General features: G+C 42.5%; 1 protein-coding gene across 5 annotated transcripts in view; it reads left to right on the forward strand.

The window, feature by feature from the left end:
- The window catches only part of INVS (inversin), a 132362-nt gene that overhangs the window by 102610 nt on the left and 13483 nt on the right, over window positions 1-16269 (forward strand). For all 5 annotated transcript variants that reach the window (XM_025281801.3, XM_025281807.3, XM_025281804.3 and 2 more), the window contains one exon: window positions 5130-5416. In XM_025281801.3, the coding sequence (XP_025137586.3) occupies window positions 5130-5416 (287 nt within the window). The remainder of the gene's footprint in view (window positions 1-5129; window positions 5417-16269) is intronic.

Genomic DNA, 16269 nt, shown 5'->3' on the forward strand with positions numbered 1-16269 from the left:
CCAGTATCCTCCTAAATCCTTGAGAAAGTTAAGAAAATTAGTTGGCCCCAAGCCTACCCCAGGACCATGACCAAGAAAGTCATCAGGGCAAATGCAGGTGTGATCAGTGCAACAGCAGGACACGCTAACTTAACCTTCCTTTTCTGTGGAAACCATTTTAATCACATCTCTCAAACCTCTCTTGGTCCTGTATTCATGGCACTGGCAACTTGAGTACTCATGAATGAGAATGAGCTGCTTTATTTCTGTGGTGTCTGGCAGAATTACTTTCTTTTTGATGAAACTGGACAACTATTAATAACAACTCTCTGTGGAAGCCACACAGTAGGGTAGGGAAAAAAAAACTCCATCAACTTCCAGGACTTAAACTTTCCAGACCCAGAGGCAAGAATGTGCCGTGTTGTGCAAACAGATGCCTCCAATGCTGAGATGCTGAAGCCGTGGAACATTCAAGTCGTTGAAGTTACTGCCCTTGACCTAGTTCTCTGCACGACAAGCAATCTTTTGATAATTTGGTTTCTTTTTTCCTTCTTCTTTTTTTTATTGAGGATAATTGCTTTACAATGTTGTGTTGGCCTCAGCCACACAATAAGGGGAATTAGTCACAACTACACATTTCTCCTCTCCCTCTTGAGCCTCCCTCTCCTCTCTCATCCCACCCCTCTAGGTCATCACAGAGAGCCGGGCTGTGCTTGTGTTCTATGGCAGCTTCCCAGTAACTCTGTTTTACACATGATAGTCTATATATGTCACTGGTACTTTCTCAATTCTACCCTACCCTCTCTTTTCTGCACTATACCCACAAGTCTGTTCTCTGTATCTGCCTCTCTGTTTCTTCCTTATAAATAGGTTCATAAGTACTGTTTTTCTAGATTTCATATATATGCGTTCATATACAGTATTCATTTATCTCCTTCTGACTTCACTCTAGGTCCATTCACTCACTACAACTGACCCACATTCGTTCCTTGGAAAAGTTGTCAATTAGCAATAACTGCAGCTCGGATAAACCTCATTGGCTGTGATGATAAGTGCCACAGTTCAGAGCTCACTTGGTTTCTTATCGGCCTTTTTTGTTTGTTTGTTTGCTGTTGTCATCTCGGCTACTCATTTGTCAAGTCCTCTCCTTGGGTCTTAGATCTGTCTTGGGAGAGTTCCAGGGTATATCTCTGCCCCACTACAGCCCTTCAGAGATTTGCATCAGCAAAGTACGCCTCTGGTCTTTTTTCCTCTGGGGGAAACAACCCCCGTTCCTCTAGCCCATCCTTTGGAGACCCTCTTCACCCTGTGGTGGACAGCACCTGAAGCAGATGTCAGAGATCTGATGATCCCTGGTTGGCTTTCTCACATTTTTATACTGTGAGCCTCTATGGAGTGGTTCAAATTGCTCTAGAAAGACAGTACAAGCCAGACTAATTGGTGGCCCATCAGAAGCTGTTGTCTGGCTGATTTCCCTTAGAGAAAAAGGGGAGGAAAATGTGGGACTGGTTAAGATTCTGCCATCTTAATAAATTTCCAGCTAAAATGTTGCTTGTTGTGTCATGGCCAGGGTTTATTTTCTCTTTAAAATTTCATGTAAAGTAGAATAACTTTAGTTTGTCCTCTTTTATTTGTTTCCTGAACTTTACAAAAATAGGTCAAGTGTATAGCATGGCCCACCCTGAAGATTAAAGATCTTTGACATTCTGCAATAAATTAGTCAGAGAAAACACACTGAAATTTTAGGATAATTATTGATTCTAAGAGTTTAGGACTAAAAGCTAAGCTAGAAGCTAACTTGAAATGCTGTTAATGGTTACTTTGATGTGATGTTGCCACTTTCTTCTTATGACTCAATTCATTTTTTACATGACAGAAGAAGATTGAAATTTTTAAAAATTGATTTTGTGAAGTGAATTTTACAGGACGAAGTAAAGCTGCCAAGTCCAGCTCAGCTCTGTATATAGTTTAGCACGTAACATTAGGCAAGTCACTAAGCTCTCTGCCTCAGTTTCCTTATCTGACAAACAAGAGCCTGGCCTCAGTAAACTGAGATTCTTTCAGCATCTTAGACTCTAAGCAGTGGTTCTGGACCTTTTTTTCCCAGGGCAACTAACACACACACACACCCACACACACACACGGGATCATGTTCTGTTCTCAGGAGCTGTTTCCTGTGTGTGTGTCTCTGTGGTGGTGGTTGTGGTGATTGTGGTGGTTGTTGCTTTTTGTTTCAAGGAGGCAGTATAGATAAAATAGGATGCGGGTCAGGCATAATCCCTAGTTCTAATCCCCCCTCCTTCTCCTCAGGATCACAACTTTTACATCAAGAACCACAGCTCTCGTGAAATGCACATTTGTGGAATGTGTGCATTGAAAGATTTTTTAAAATGCAAAATGCATCAGTTTTTGAAAAACATTAATTCTGTTCTTCAGCTGAGGGTGTAATTATATATTCTCCTGGTTACATTCTTTCTCCCGGCTTATTGAGTTCTACCACAATGAAAAACCAACCCCTTTGCAAACCTCCCCTTCCAGAGGAGTCTTAAAAAGGCAGAGCTCCCCATGTGCTGGCCAGCCTGATCACTCTGAAAGGCTGGATCCCTTGTTTATCCCATGGCTGTCCTCGTGGGAGGCCCAGAAAGGTCTGCAGTGACAAAGTTTGCCCCCCAGGGCTAATTGAACAGCGGCTTCTTGGAATTGAAAAGGAGAGCTGTTTGGTCTCCTAAAACAAAGCGAAATAAATGACTGCTCAAATAACAAAGTCTAGGTTATCACCTCAAAGGCCCCGTTGATGGCAGTGATATATCCATGCAGGTGCCGAGCTGGGCAACCCCACACGCCTGTCTGTCTGCAGGACCAACATTCTCTTAAAGCAGTTCTATTCATCCAGCCTCGTAAAGAGAGCAGCTCCCCACCTCCCTGCCAGGAGCAAGGCTGTTATCAATTAGCAGCACCTCTGCCACCCAGATACTTCCACCTTCTTCTGAAAGCAGGCTTCTCCCAGACGAATCACACTGAAATGGCACCATCCATGTGAATCGCAGGCACTGAGGATGACAGGCTCTCCGGCTCGCCTGTCGATTGCAGTGCAGTATACGCCAGTGTCAGTGCTTGGAGAGCCCTGTAACAAGACTGCAGCTGAATGAGAACGTTCGAGCTGCGCTGGAGTCAGCACGACCCACCGGAACACTGTCTCTGGGGTGGCACCCAGCGGGAACCTACCAGGAGGGCTTCACAACACAGGCCAAGAGACCTTCAGAAGGGGAGTTGGGTTGACCAGGCTTTCTATTTAAGTGTGACTCAGATATCTGTCATCTGGTCTTCCCTGTCCCTTGAGATATAAATAAGCTTTGCTTCACATTGCACAGTCTGTGGAAATCTGAATTCTGTGACTTCCTGGGGGCTTGGGGTCTCTGTCTCAGCTCTTGCTTCTGTGTCTGGGGCCTTAGCCCTGCAACTTTCAGGTTGCTTATGAAAAGGCATGTATGAGCATGGCACCTTCCAGAAAACTGGTGTCATCAGGAAGATTCCCATTTCATATCCCATATGGTATAATTAACTGTGCACCTGAGGATAGTTTACAGTCCACATGAGACTTGCCTGTTCTCTTAAGCTTTGCTTCTCAGGGTGTGGTCAGAGGCCCGATAGTACCTGTATGACCTGGGTGCTTGATAGAAATACAATATCTTGAGCCCGACCCCAGGCCTGGCAAGTCAGCATCTAGGTTTTACCAAGATCCCAGGAGATCCCATTCCTTAAAGTATGTGAATCACGGACCTAAAGTCCTTGGCTGTCCCCTCACCCTGGGCGGATTCTCTGTCCCACCCTTGCTCCACGCGGTACCCAGTCTTTCATCTCCTCTTCCCCCTCCGTTCTCTCTCTTGTTCTTCATCTCTTCCCTCCCTGTCAGGAACTACAAGTAAATTCTTTGTATCCTGAGAGATCAGGCCTCTTCTCTGGAGCCTCAAAGTCAGTCATCACCTAGGCCCTGAGGGTCTCATCTTCTACCAGCACTCAATCCTGTCCTCAAGCTTATTAAAATATTTGTGTAAACAAGGCCCCCAACTAAGAGAGACCCTGATACCAGATACTCTGATAAAAGAAATCTCTCCATCTCATTATAAAACATAGCCCTGATTTTATCAAGACATTCCAAAAGTGAAAAGTAAAAAACTATTGGTCACTCAGTTGTGTCTGGCTCTTTGTGACCCCATGAACTGCAACCTGCCAGGCTCCTCTGTCCATGGTATTCTCCAGGAAAGAATACTGGAGTGGGTAACCATTTCCTTCTCCAAGGGATATTTTTGAACCAGGGATCAAACCTTAGTCTCCTGCTTTGAAGGCAGATTCTTTACCATTTGAGCCACTGGGGCTTTCACAAGACATCCAAACAGACTCTTAAATCAGTTCAGCATTATTAGCTATCATATAAGCGCTTCTCAGATGGCTCTAATGGTAAAGAATCCACCTGCCAATGCAGGAGATGCAAGAGATTTAGGCTCAATCCCTAGCTCAGGAAGATCCCCTGGGGCAGGAAATGACAACCCACTCCAGTATTCTTGCCTAGAAAATTCCATGACAAGTCTGGCGGGCTACAGTCCTTGGGGTTGCAAAGAGTCAGACAAAACTGAGCACACACGTGCACACACACGAGCTGTCATACGAGCCTTAGACCTGGAGAAATTGAGTCTTCGACAGGAAAGTGACTTACTCAAGGTCTATTTGCGTATTTTTTCACGTAATCGTTAAGGTTTGCCAGTGGTCTTTTTAATGAATAGAGAAGATTAAAGGTTATCCCTCTGCTTATCATTCTCAGTTGCATTCTGATGTACTTTCTGAAACAGGAGAAAAGAGTGTAGTTACAGCTCCGGGGATCCCTAGCTTGGGGACACAAACCATGGGATCCTGCTGTATCTCAGCAAACAGTTTCATGTCATATGTGTCCCTGCTGGGCACAGGTTGAACTATAAGGTTCTTTCCAGCTCCATCATCCTTTCAGATAGAAAAGTCAGGAATCTGTGAAATTGTGAATTACCAAATCCCCCCTGTGTTGTGGTAGCTCCTTTTAAAAATCAAATCTCACTCAGGAATACTTGAATAGGTAACACTCTGAATTTTTTCCTCTCTGCCCTTGGTTTTGTTCCCAGGAAACGAGAAGAAGAAAACAAGCGAAGAGAGGCAGAACAGCAGAAAGGAAGGCTAAGCCCAGATTCCTGCAGACCCCATGCTCCTCTCTGTCTGCCCAGAACCCAAGCTGAGCCCCACAGACAGAGCCGGGCCCCCAGCAAACAGCCCCCCTGCAGCGACAAGGCCCAAGGCCCTGAGCGGAAAGCCTGCAGACGATCTCCAGGTAGAGGGTCTCCAAGCAGAGCCCCCCAGAAGGAGCAGCAGCTCTCCTCAGACTTGCAGAGAACAGAACCCAGAAAACCAAACGGTAAGTGTTTTGCCTTGCGATTCAGCGCTAACCCATGGACTGTGGGCTCTTTTGTTTCATATTATTTAGACCATTTACATTTAAGGTAATTATGTAAGCACTTAAGTCTGCCACTGTATCGTTTATTTTCTGTTTATTTTTTCTGTTTCTCTTTTCTTCCCTTCCTGTTGTATTTCCTCAAATTCTTTCTTAGCTTGGGATCGTTATGTAGCAGTCCCCTTACCCATGTTAATTAAAAATGCATCTTATGTTTTAGCTCTCAGAGTGAATGCTCCTTCCTCTGACACTCACGCATTCCCACCAAATGAAGCTTTTTCCCTTCTGTGTGCTCCCACGGCTTTCCTGTGCATCCTTATTGTAAAGAGCATCTCCTTGCACTGTTAGTGGATTACTGGCTTACTTGTCTGTTTTTTCCACTAGACTATACAACCTGTAAAATCAGGATTGCGTCAGTTATCTAATGCTGTGTAACAGACTACCCTAAAACTAAGTGATTTACAATAACAGTTTACTATTTCTTGTGATTCTGTGGGTGGGTCTTGCAGTTCCTCTTCAGGCATCATCTACACTCACTCATGTGGCTACATTCAGGTCGAGGTCAGCTGAATTGGTTGCTTTAAGATGGACTGACTTGAATATCTGGCAGTTGATAGTGGCTGTCAGCTGGGATTCCTTGACTCTTTTACATGGCCTTTCATCCTCCCATAGGCTAGACTGGCTTCCTTACACAGTGGTCTTGGACATCATTCTAACAAAGCACGAGAAAAAGCTATAAGTCTTCTTGAGGAATAGGCTCAAGAATGTGCACACCACATTTTGTTGATCAAAGCAAGTTGTATGACCATCCCAGACTAAATAACATAAAGAAATAGAATCCATCTTTGCATACTAAGATGGGAGTAATTTTTGCTATTAAACAATCTATCACAGTTATTTTTTGGCCACAGATTATTCACATTTCTCCCACATCTAAAATGTTTTACCCCTTATCTTTAGCACCCAAAAATCTCATCCCAGTTAACACATCAAGTTTGAAATCTGGGATCTTGAGACCTGTGTGAGATTCCCCATGTGTGAATCTTTCTGATTCAGAGAACAGTCAACAAGAACACACATTGGCCCACACATGCATCCAGTAAGCAATGGTGAGATAGGAACAGAATCCCAGGTGGCTCAGAGGTAAAGAATCCACCTACTAGTGCAGGAGATTTGGACTTGATCTCTGGGTTGGGAAGATCCCCTAGAAAAGGAAATGGCAACCCACTCCAGTATTCTTGCCTGGGAAATTTCATGGACTGAGGAGCCTGGCAGGCTACAGTCCATGGGGTCAGAAAGAGTCAGACACGACTGAACAACTGTGGATGCACACAAACCACAATAGACACTCCTGTTCCAAAAGAGGAGAAATTGGTACATAGCAGTCACTGCTGCTGCTGCTGTTAAGTTGCTTCAGTCGTGTCCGACTCTGTGCGACGCCATAGACAGCAGCCCACCAGGCTCCGCTGTCCCTGGGATTCTCCAGGCAAGAACACTGGGGTGAGTTGCCATTTCCTTCTCCAATGCGTGAAAGTGAAGAGTGAAAGTGAAGTTACTCAGTCACGTCCAACTCTTCGCAACCCCATGGACTGCAGCCCATCAGGCTCCTCCGTCCATGGGATTTTGCATGCAAGAGTACTGGGGTGGGGTGCCATTGCCTTCTCCATAGCAGTCACTAGTCCATAGCAGTTCTGAAAGCCACCTGGTTATACATTAGCAAGGCTCCTACTCTGAGGTATGAAATATGCCTTGATTAAGGTCTGGTTTTACTCCTCTGTGTGTTTTCTATGCCATATTCGTCTTGGCTCTGGGCTGTGCCACCTGGGTTCTTGGCCCTGCTGAGAAGTCTTCCTTTTCAATGAGATGTAGCCCATATTTGCAGCTGAGTAGATTTCATAGCCTGTTTCCAGCATAAGAGAAATTGAGACCCCAGAGGCTCCTTTGTGTTTGAAACTGCCTCCATAGGTCAAGCTGGTGGTACTCTCAGTGATACAATTATTTCAGAAATATTCATGGGTTTCCTGTGAATCTGATTGAGTTCATTTCATGTTCCAAAACCACATCAATGGTTATTTTTCAAATAGGCCTTTCTCTACTTTGGGTGGCTCAGGCTACTATGGAAAAATGCCCTTGAGATTCTTAGAAGTTCTTTTGTCTAGCTAAAAGTTCTTTCTTTATCTTATTTCTTTCTCTGTGTGTGCGTGCTAAGTTGCTTCAGTCATATGCAACTCTATGCGACCCTATAAACTGTAGCCTGCCAGACTTCTCTGTCCATGAGTGTTCTCCAGGCAAGAATACTAGAGTGGGTTGCCATGTCCTCCTCCAGGGACCGAACCTGAGTCTCTTATGTCTCCTGCACTGGCAGGTAGGTTCTTTACCACTAGCACCACCTGGGAAGCCCTCTTTCTCTCCACACCTTATCATATGCAGCTAAAAAATTCCATTTGATATTTTCTTCAACATTCCTCCTGGAAAACTCTTAAGCCATTTTCTGTCTTCCAAGTTACTGCAGGTTGCCAGTTATCATACCACTGAACTACATGGTTCTCTTTTGTCCAGACTCCTGTAGCAACTCCTATAGCAACTTCCTATAGCACTTCTCTAGTCTTCACTAATAGTTACTTCATTGTCTTTCTAACCTCTGCTCACCAGCCAGTCCCAAAGTCAGTGCTTTGGGTTTTTGCTAGGCCAGCAAGCCTCTTTTTTAGGTATCAGTTTCTGTATTGATTATCTCTAGTGGCATAACACCCCACCCTCCAAACTAAGTGGCTTAAAACAATGCTTTATTGTTTCTCACAGTTCTGTGGGTTGGTTAGACAGTTCCTCTACTGGATCAGCTGGGCTTGCTTTCGTAGCTGCTAGTAGGGTGGTCAGGCTAGAAAGTCCCGATGTCTTCCTCCACATTTCTGACAATTGGCGCTGGCTATTGGCAGTTGGTGTCTCGGTTCTCTTCTACATGCCCTTTCACCCTCCAGTAAGTTAGATCTTCTTACTTTCATACTGTTCTCAGGGCGGTGTCCTGAAAAAGGAAAGCAGAAGCCACAGGCCCTTTTAAGGCCTGGGCTCCGGAACTATCACATCCCTTCTACCACATTCTGTGGATTAGAGCAATTCACAAGGCCAGCCCAGTTCAAGAGAGTGGAGACACAGACATATTGCAAAATCACATTTGAAAGGTGAATGGATCCTCAGATGGGAAGAATCCTTGGCCATTAAACCGTCTATCAGAAGGACCAATGTGTCTCTTACTTCTGTATCCCAGCAGGGTATTGGGCACATAAGAGATATAATAAGCATTTGTTGAATATATATTTGTATGGTACTGGCTAAGTGCTTGAGATTCAGTGGGTATGACTGGTGGGAGTATCAGTGGCCCTTACATTTGGAACATGCACGGTGGCTAAGGCAGCAAACTCTGTTTGCTTACCTCTTTCCTTACCCCAGCTATGTATATTCAGTTGTTTACTATGTCATCATTTAGATATCCCCAGGGTATCTCAAACTCAACCTGTCCGAGATAGAATTGATTATGATTTCATGTAAACCTGTTCCTGATCTTGGTTAATGACATATTCATCCATCTGTATGTCCATCCCAGGAGTAAAAGCTGATCATTTTCTTCTTTTACTTTACCACTCAAAATCCAGTCTGTCACCAGGTCTTGTCACCTTTACTTCCTAAATATCTTCCAGATCCATTCTCCATATCTCATCTAGGACCACCACATGGTCTACCTAACATTTGTTTACCTTCATCTCTGTCTTGGACTATTGCAGTAACTTCCCAGCTGGTCTTACTTATCTACTTGATTCCTCTAATCCATTTTCTTCTCAATATATGATCATATCAGTGCCTTCAAATGTGAAATCTCATCAAAGCCTTGTAATCAACACTTCTCCACTGAACCTGGTTCCTTTTGTTGGAGATGGTAATAGAAACCAAGATCTGAGTGCTAGGTGTATACCACTGTTGGACTGTCATTGCTCCTAAGCCCTTTCAACAGAGAGAGCTGAGAAATTTTTATATTTATTTGGCATCTATTTGTGTATATCACACACACACTGTTTTCATATCAGTACCTCCAATTGCATTTGACACCATAGATTTTATTCTAGCTTTTATCTTTTTTATTTGAAATTTTTTTCTCCCAACTGACAGATCTGGCTTCAGTTATCTGTGATATATACGCTTATTTGTTCAATCCCATTATACACCTAAAGTAGTTTTAGAATTGCCATCCCATACCCCTTTGAGAAATAAATTTACTAACTAGAGCGCAGTATTTTCACACATTCCTTAGTCTTACAGTACTCAGCCAAAATATGATTTTACAAAGTTATTTTGGTAAGTTCCCTTCTCCACGTTTTAGTGTGGTTACCTCATCTATTTGTAATAGTGTTAGGTTTATTTGTTATTATTTTTATTCCATCTTGGGTTCTTTCCCACATCCTAGCTGATTCTAATTGCTGGATTTTTTTGGTAGTGGGGTACTTTTTATTTAAACAGAAAATGACATTTTCTCATAATTATAAAATTAGTTAATGTATTTTACCAAAAAATTTAAATCAGAGAAAAGAACAAAGAAGAAAAAATAAAAATCCTAAAAATAAAAATCTTTTTAAAAAATCTTAAAAGTAAACAATTATACAGTAAAAGTAAAAAATTATCTAATTTTTCTTAAAATCAGGAAATTGTGGACATCCTGTTTTGAGATATTCTTACATCATTTCTTTGTTTTCAATAAAAGTGTTAATAGCTGCTTATTATTATATCAGATTATGAATACAGCATGGTTTGTTTAATCATGCCTGTGTTGCAGACTATGTAAACCAAACAGCTTTTCATATAAAGTTTTGTGTTTATCTCTAATATTTATAGCTCTTTAAACTTGCTGCCAAACTTCTTACCAAGAAGGTTGAAGAAGTTTGTTCCACCCTTTCAAAAGCAAAAACCAAAAAACTCTCTCTAAACACTTAGGCAAATAATGGATTTACTAAATCCTAGTTAGTAAGATGAAATTTTGTCATATTTTTATTGGCTTTGTATATTTATTTTCTGGATTATTCACTAACATCCTTTGTCAATTTTTATATTGGTTTTTCATTTTCTTAATAGTTCTAAAATCTTTTTATATAATAAGGAAAGTAACCTTTCTCTCTCATATATAATAAACTTTTTTGGATACCCTATAATTCTGTTTCATTTTTTCTTCTGAGATTTTCTCTTTGTGGTTTTATGCCAAGAAAACATTTTTCTCACTTTAAAATAAACACATGTATTTTCTAATTTTTAATGTCTCCTATTTAATTTGTTGTATAGTGAGTTTGTAATAGAATGGTTTCTTTTTAGAGAAAAAGTGGTCATGCTAGCCATAAACAGGAGAAGGCAATGGCACCCCACTCCAGTACTTTTGCCTGGAAAATCCCATGGATGGAGGAGCCTGGTGGGCTACAGTCCATGGGGTCGTGAAGAGTCAGACACGACTGAGCGAATTCACTTTCACTTTTCACTTTCATGCATTGGAGAAGGAAATGGCAACCCACTCCAGTGTTCTTGCCTGGAGAATCCCAGGGACGGGGGAGCCTGGTGGGCTGCCGTCTATGGGGTCGCACAGAGTCGGCCACGACTGAAGCGACTTAGCAGCAGCAGCCATAAACATTGAGCTGTCTGGAGCTACTGGGCTGGCAGTAGGCTTGCATAGTGTTGCTCTCTGGGGTCATGCCCAGGGTCTGTGAGCACCTCATCTAATTCAAAATGCCATCTTTATTTTTGTAAATGGGAATATTTTTAGCTTTCTGTTCTTTCTCACTGATCCGTTTCTACTAATACCCAAATCACATTATTTTTATCATTATTAGTTATTAGTGTGTAATAATATCTATTAATAATCATCTCTTCATTATTTGTCTCTTTATGATAGGATTTGCTTTATAAAAAAGAATTTGAAGTTGTTCCTATCTATTTTTGGCTGTGCTGGGTCTCCACTGCTGTGTGGGCTTTTCTCTAGTTGCGGCAAGTGGGGCGACTCTCTAGTTGCGGTGTGTGGCCTTCTCACTGCAGTGAGAGATGCACTGCAGTAGGCCGTTGCAGTGGCTTCTCTTACTGTGGAGCACAGCTCCAGGGAGTGCAGGCTTCAGTAGTTGCAGCCCTCGAGCTCAGTAGTTGTGGCTTCCAGGCTTTAGAGTACTGGCTCAATAGCTGTAGCACAAGGGCTTAGTTGCCCTGCAGCATGTGGGATCTTCCCAGATCAGGGATTGAATTCTATGTCTCTTGTATTGGCAGGCAAATTCTTTACCACTGAGCCACCAGGGAAGCCCTAGAGTTTGCTTTTTAGAGCAGTTTTAAGTTCACAGCAAAATAGAGCAGGAAGTACAGAGAGCTCCCATATACTCCTAGTCACAAATCCACATACTCCTCCATCATCAAAACCCTACACCAGAATAGCATATTTGTTAATAATTGATGAACCGACACTGACACATCTACTTCTGCTTCATTGACTACACTAAAGCCTTTGACTGTGTGGATCACAACAATCTGTGGAACATTCTTAAAGAGATGGGAATACCAGATCACCTTACCTGCCTGCAGGTCAAGAAGCAAGAGTTAGAACCAGACATGGAACAACAGACTGGTTCCAAATAGGGAAAGGAGTACGTCAAGGTTGTATATTGTCCCCTGCTTATTTAACTTATATGCAGAGTACATCATGAGAAACGCTGGGCTGGATGAAGCACAAGCTGGAATCAAGATTGCCGGGGGAAATATCAATAACCACAGATATGCAGATGAAACCACTCTTATGGCAGAAATCAAAGAGTAACCAAAGAGCCTCTTGATGAAAGTGAAAGAGGAGAATGAAAACGCTGGCTTAAAACTCAACATTCAAAAAACGAAGATCATGGCAACTGACCCCATGACTTCATGGCAAATAGATGGGGAAACAATGGAAATAGTGACAGACTATTTTCTTGGGCTCCAAAATCACTGCAGATGGTGACTGCAGCCATGAAATTAAAAGATGCTTGCTCTTTGGAAGAAAAGCTCTGAAAAGCCTAGACAGCATATTAAAAAGCAGGGACATCACTTTGCTGACAAAGGTCCATCTATCTAGTCAAAGCAATGGTTTTTCCAGTAGTCATGTATGGATGAGAGAGTTGGACCATAAAGAAAGTTTGGCACTAGGGAATTGATGCTTTTGAACTGTGTTGTTGGAAAAGACTCTTTAGAGTCCCTTGGACTGCAAGGAGATCAAACCAGTCAATCCTAAAGGAAATCAGTCCTGGATATTCATTGGAAGGACTGATGCTGAAGCTGAAGCTCCAGTACTTTGGCCACATAATGTGAAGAGCTGACTCATTGGAAAAGACCCTCATGCTGGGAAAGATTGAAGGCAGAAGGAGAAGGGGACGACAGAGGATGAGATGGTTGGATAGCATCACCAACTTGATGGACATGAGTCTGAGCAAGCTCTGGGAGTTGGTGAAGGATAGGGAAGCCTGGAGTGCTGCAGTCCATGGGGTCACAAAGAGACACGACTGAGCAACTCAACTGAACTGACACTGACATATCATTATCACCCAAGTCCAGTTTACAACAGCATTCACGCCTGGTGTTACACATTCTGTATAACTTGTATCATACAGAATAGTTGTACTGCTTTTATCAGGGGTCTCCAGAGAAACAGAACCAATAAGATAGACAAATAGACAGACAGACAGATAGATAGGCAGGCAAGCAGGCAGACATTAAAGGAGATTTGGTATAGACTGCTTGTTTGATTATGGAGGCTGAGAAGACCCATAGTCTGGCATCTGGAAGCTGGAGACCCAGGAAAGCTGGCAGTGTGACTCAGTGAGTCTGAAAGCTTAAAAACAAGGAAACAGATGCTCTGAGTCTGAGTCCAAAGTTTTGGAAATCGAGGGGCTGATGGTTTAAGTTGTCATACTCAGTTGTGTCTGACTCTTTGTGACCCCATGGACTGTCACCCGCCAGGCTCCTCTATCCCTGGAATTTTCCAGGCAAGAATACTGGAGTGGGTTGCCATTTCCTACTCTAGAGGACCTTCCTGACCCAGGGATTGAACCTGTGTCTCTCCTGCATCAGTAAGTGGATTCTTTACCACTGAGCCACCCAGGAATCTTGGTCCAAGTCCTGGTCCAAGTCCAAAAGCTTGATAAACAGGAACACCTATGCCCAAGGGCAGGAGAAAATGGATGTCCCAGCTCTAGCAAAAAAGGAAAATCACCTTTCCTCCACCATTTTTTTTCTGTTTAAGCCCTAAATAGATTGGACTATGCCGACCTGCCTTGGTGAGGGTGGTCTTCTTTACTCAGGTCACCAATTGAAAAGCTGATCTCTTCCAGAGACACCCTCACAGACACACCCAGAAATAGTGTTTTACCAACTCTCCGGGCATCTCTTACACCAGTCAAGTTGACATTACATTAACTGTCATACTGCCCTAAAAATCCACTGTCTTTCCTGAACCCCTGGTAACCACTGAGCCTTTTAGTGTCTCCAGAATTTTCCCTTTTTCCAGAATGTCATATAGTTGGAATCATACAGTATATGGCCTTTTCATGGTGACTTCTTTCACTTATTAATATGTATTAGTACTATTCATGCAAGGATAGTAATATTTCACTTCATAATATTTTGTGTGGCTGGGTAGCTCATTTCTTTTTGGTACACGTTCATTTTTTAAAAACTCATTTCCTTTTAGTTCACTCCTTTTTATTGCTGAATAATATTCCATTGTCTGGATATAGCACAATTTATTTATATGTTCACCTACTGAAGGACATCTTGGCTGCCTCAAGTTTGGGCAGTTATGAATAAAGCTGCTATAAACACCCATGTACAGGATGTTGGGTAGACATAAGGTTTTAATTCATCTGGGAAGATACCAAAGAGCAGGATTGCTGGATTGTATGATAAGAATATGTTCTGTTTCTTAAGAAACTGCCAAACAGTCTTCCAAAGCAGCTGTACGATTTTGCATCCCACCAGCAATGAAGGAGGGTTCCTGTTGCTTCTCACCCTCACCAGCATTTGATGTTAGTATTTTTGATTTTTACCATGTGTAGTGGTATCTCATTGTTATTTTGATTCACTGTGGTGTTTTTTTTTTAAATTTTGTTTTGGTACATGTGAAACATTATAATGAGTCTGAGAGAGCGGTACAGAAGTTTCACTCAGGAAAGCGTCTCTCCCGCCTCATCCTGCTGCTGTTTCCATTTCCCTCATCTCTCTATCACTTCCCCACTCCATCGGATCTAGTCTCTTCAGTTTCCAGATTATCCTTCTATATTTGTTTTGTACAAATGAGCTGATGCAAGTCTATTTTCTTATATACCCTTCCTTCATACCTGAAGAATATACATATTCTTCCACATGTAAGAATAGTTATTTTAAAGTCCGTTTCTGAAAACACGTCTGGATGACCTGTGTGTCTGTTTTATTGTCTGTTCTCTCTCCTTCTCTTCTTCTCTCAATTTTCTCTTGTATCATCTCCCTGTATATTTTTCACTAAGTACTGGACCATTGAGTATAAAAAATTAGAGAAATGACTTAAAGCCTAGCATGGTATGATTAATAATTCCTCCAGGGTGGATTTACGTTGACTTCTGCCAGGCATTCAGGAGAAAGAGCAATCCAAGGTCACCATACTGCAGTCCCAGAACTGAGATGATGCAGAGTGGGGCTTTCAGTGCTGGCAAGGGCCAGTCCACTGCCAGTTCACCTTTTCTCCCTGGAACAGCCATCGAGGAGTCCAATCCAGTGCTCCTTGGCTGAATCTGGACTCCAAGTTTTGTCCTCCAAACCTCAAGGAGCTTATTTCCTTAGGGATATGTAGCCCCAAATGCCTTATTCATCTCCTGGTCACCTGATTTTCTTGGATCTTGGCCTTGTTAGTTCTTCAGTGCCTCAGACAGGTACATGCATGCTAAGTCACTTCAGTTGTATCTGACTCTTTGCAACCACATGGACTGTAGCCCACCAGGCTCCTCTGTCCATGGGATTCTCCAGGCAAGAATACTGGAGTGGGTTGCCATTTCCTTTTCCAGGAGATCTTCCCAACCCAGGGATCGAACTGATGTCTCTTATGTCTCTTGCATTGGCAGGCAGGTTCTTTACCACTAGCGCCACCTGTCAAACAGGTGGTTGTAATATTTTAGCTTTTTAGATTATTGAGTATGCGTTAATTCTGCCATTATAGAAGCAGAAGTTCAAGACTAACATTTTCACTTTAGATAATATTTAGTTATTTAAAATTTTTTTCTTGAATTTTGTACTTCTTTTGTGTGTTTAATGAGTGCGTTTTGTGCACATGTATGTGCATGTACACATTGTTCTATTAGTTGACATTTTTTGTTGATCTAATCTTGTTATTTTTCTCTGTTAACTATCCCTCATAGTAGGCTGTTTCCTTGTGTATTTTGTAATTTTGGATTGCAAAGTTATTTTTAGGAGGTCCCCTCTGTGCGGCCTGTGTTTGCTTCTATGAGGCCCCCTGCAATACCACCATCCTGAGACTAATTTTTATATTAATTTTTCCTCTGGGTTGAGAATAAATGAATACCAAACCTATGTGAGGCACAGCACTTTGGTTTCAAACTCTCATGGATGACCCTCTACCCTATCTGGAACCTAGGCTGAGACAAATTTCTTTATCATCTTCTAGTGCTGGGAAGCGGAGAAGGCGATGGCACCCCACTCCAGTACTCTTGCCTGGAAAATCCCAGGGACAGTGGAGCCTGGTGGGCTGCCGTCTATGGGGTCGCACAGAGTCAGACACGACTGAAGCGACTCAG

This window comes from Bubalus bubalis, chromosome 3, assembly GCF_019923935.1.
Source record: "Bubalus bubalis isolate 160015118507 breed Murrah chromosome 3, NDDB_SH_1, whole genome shotgun sequence".
NCBI classification, from domain to species: domain Eukaryota; kingdom Metazoa; phylum Chordata; class Mammalia; order Artiodactyla; family Bovidae; genus Bubalus; species Bubalus bubalis.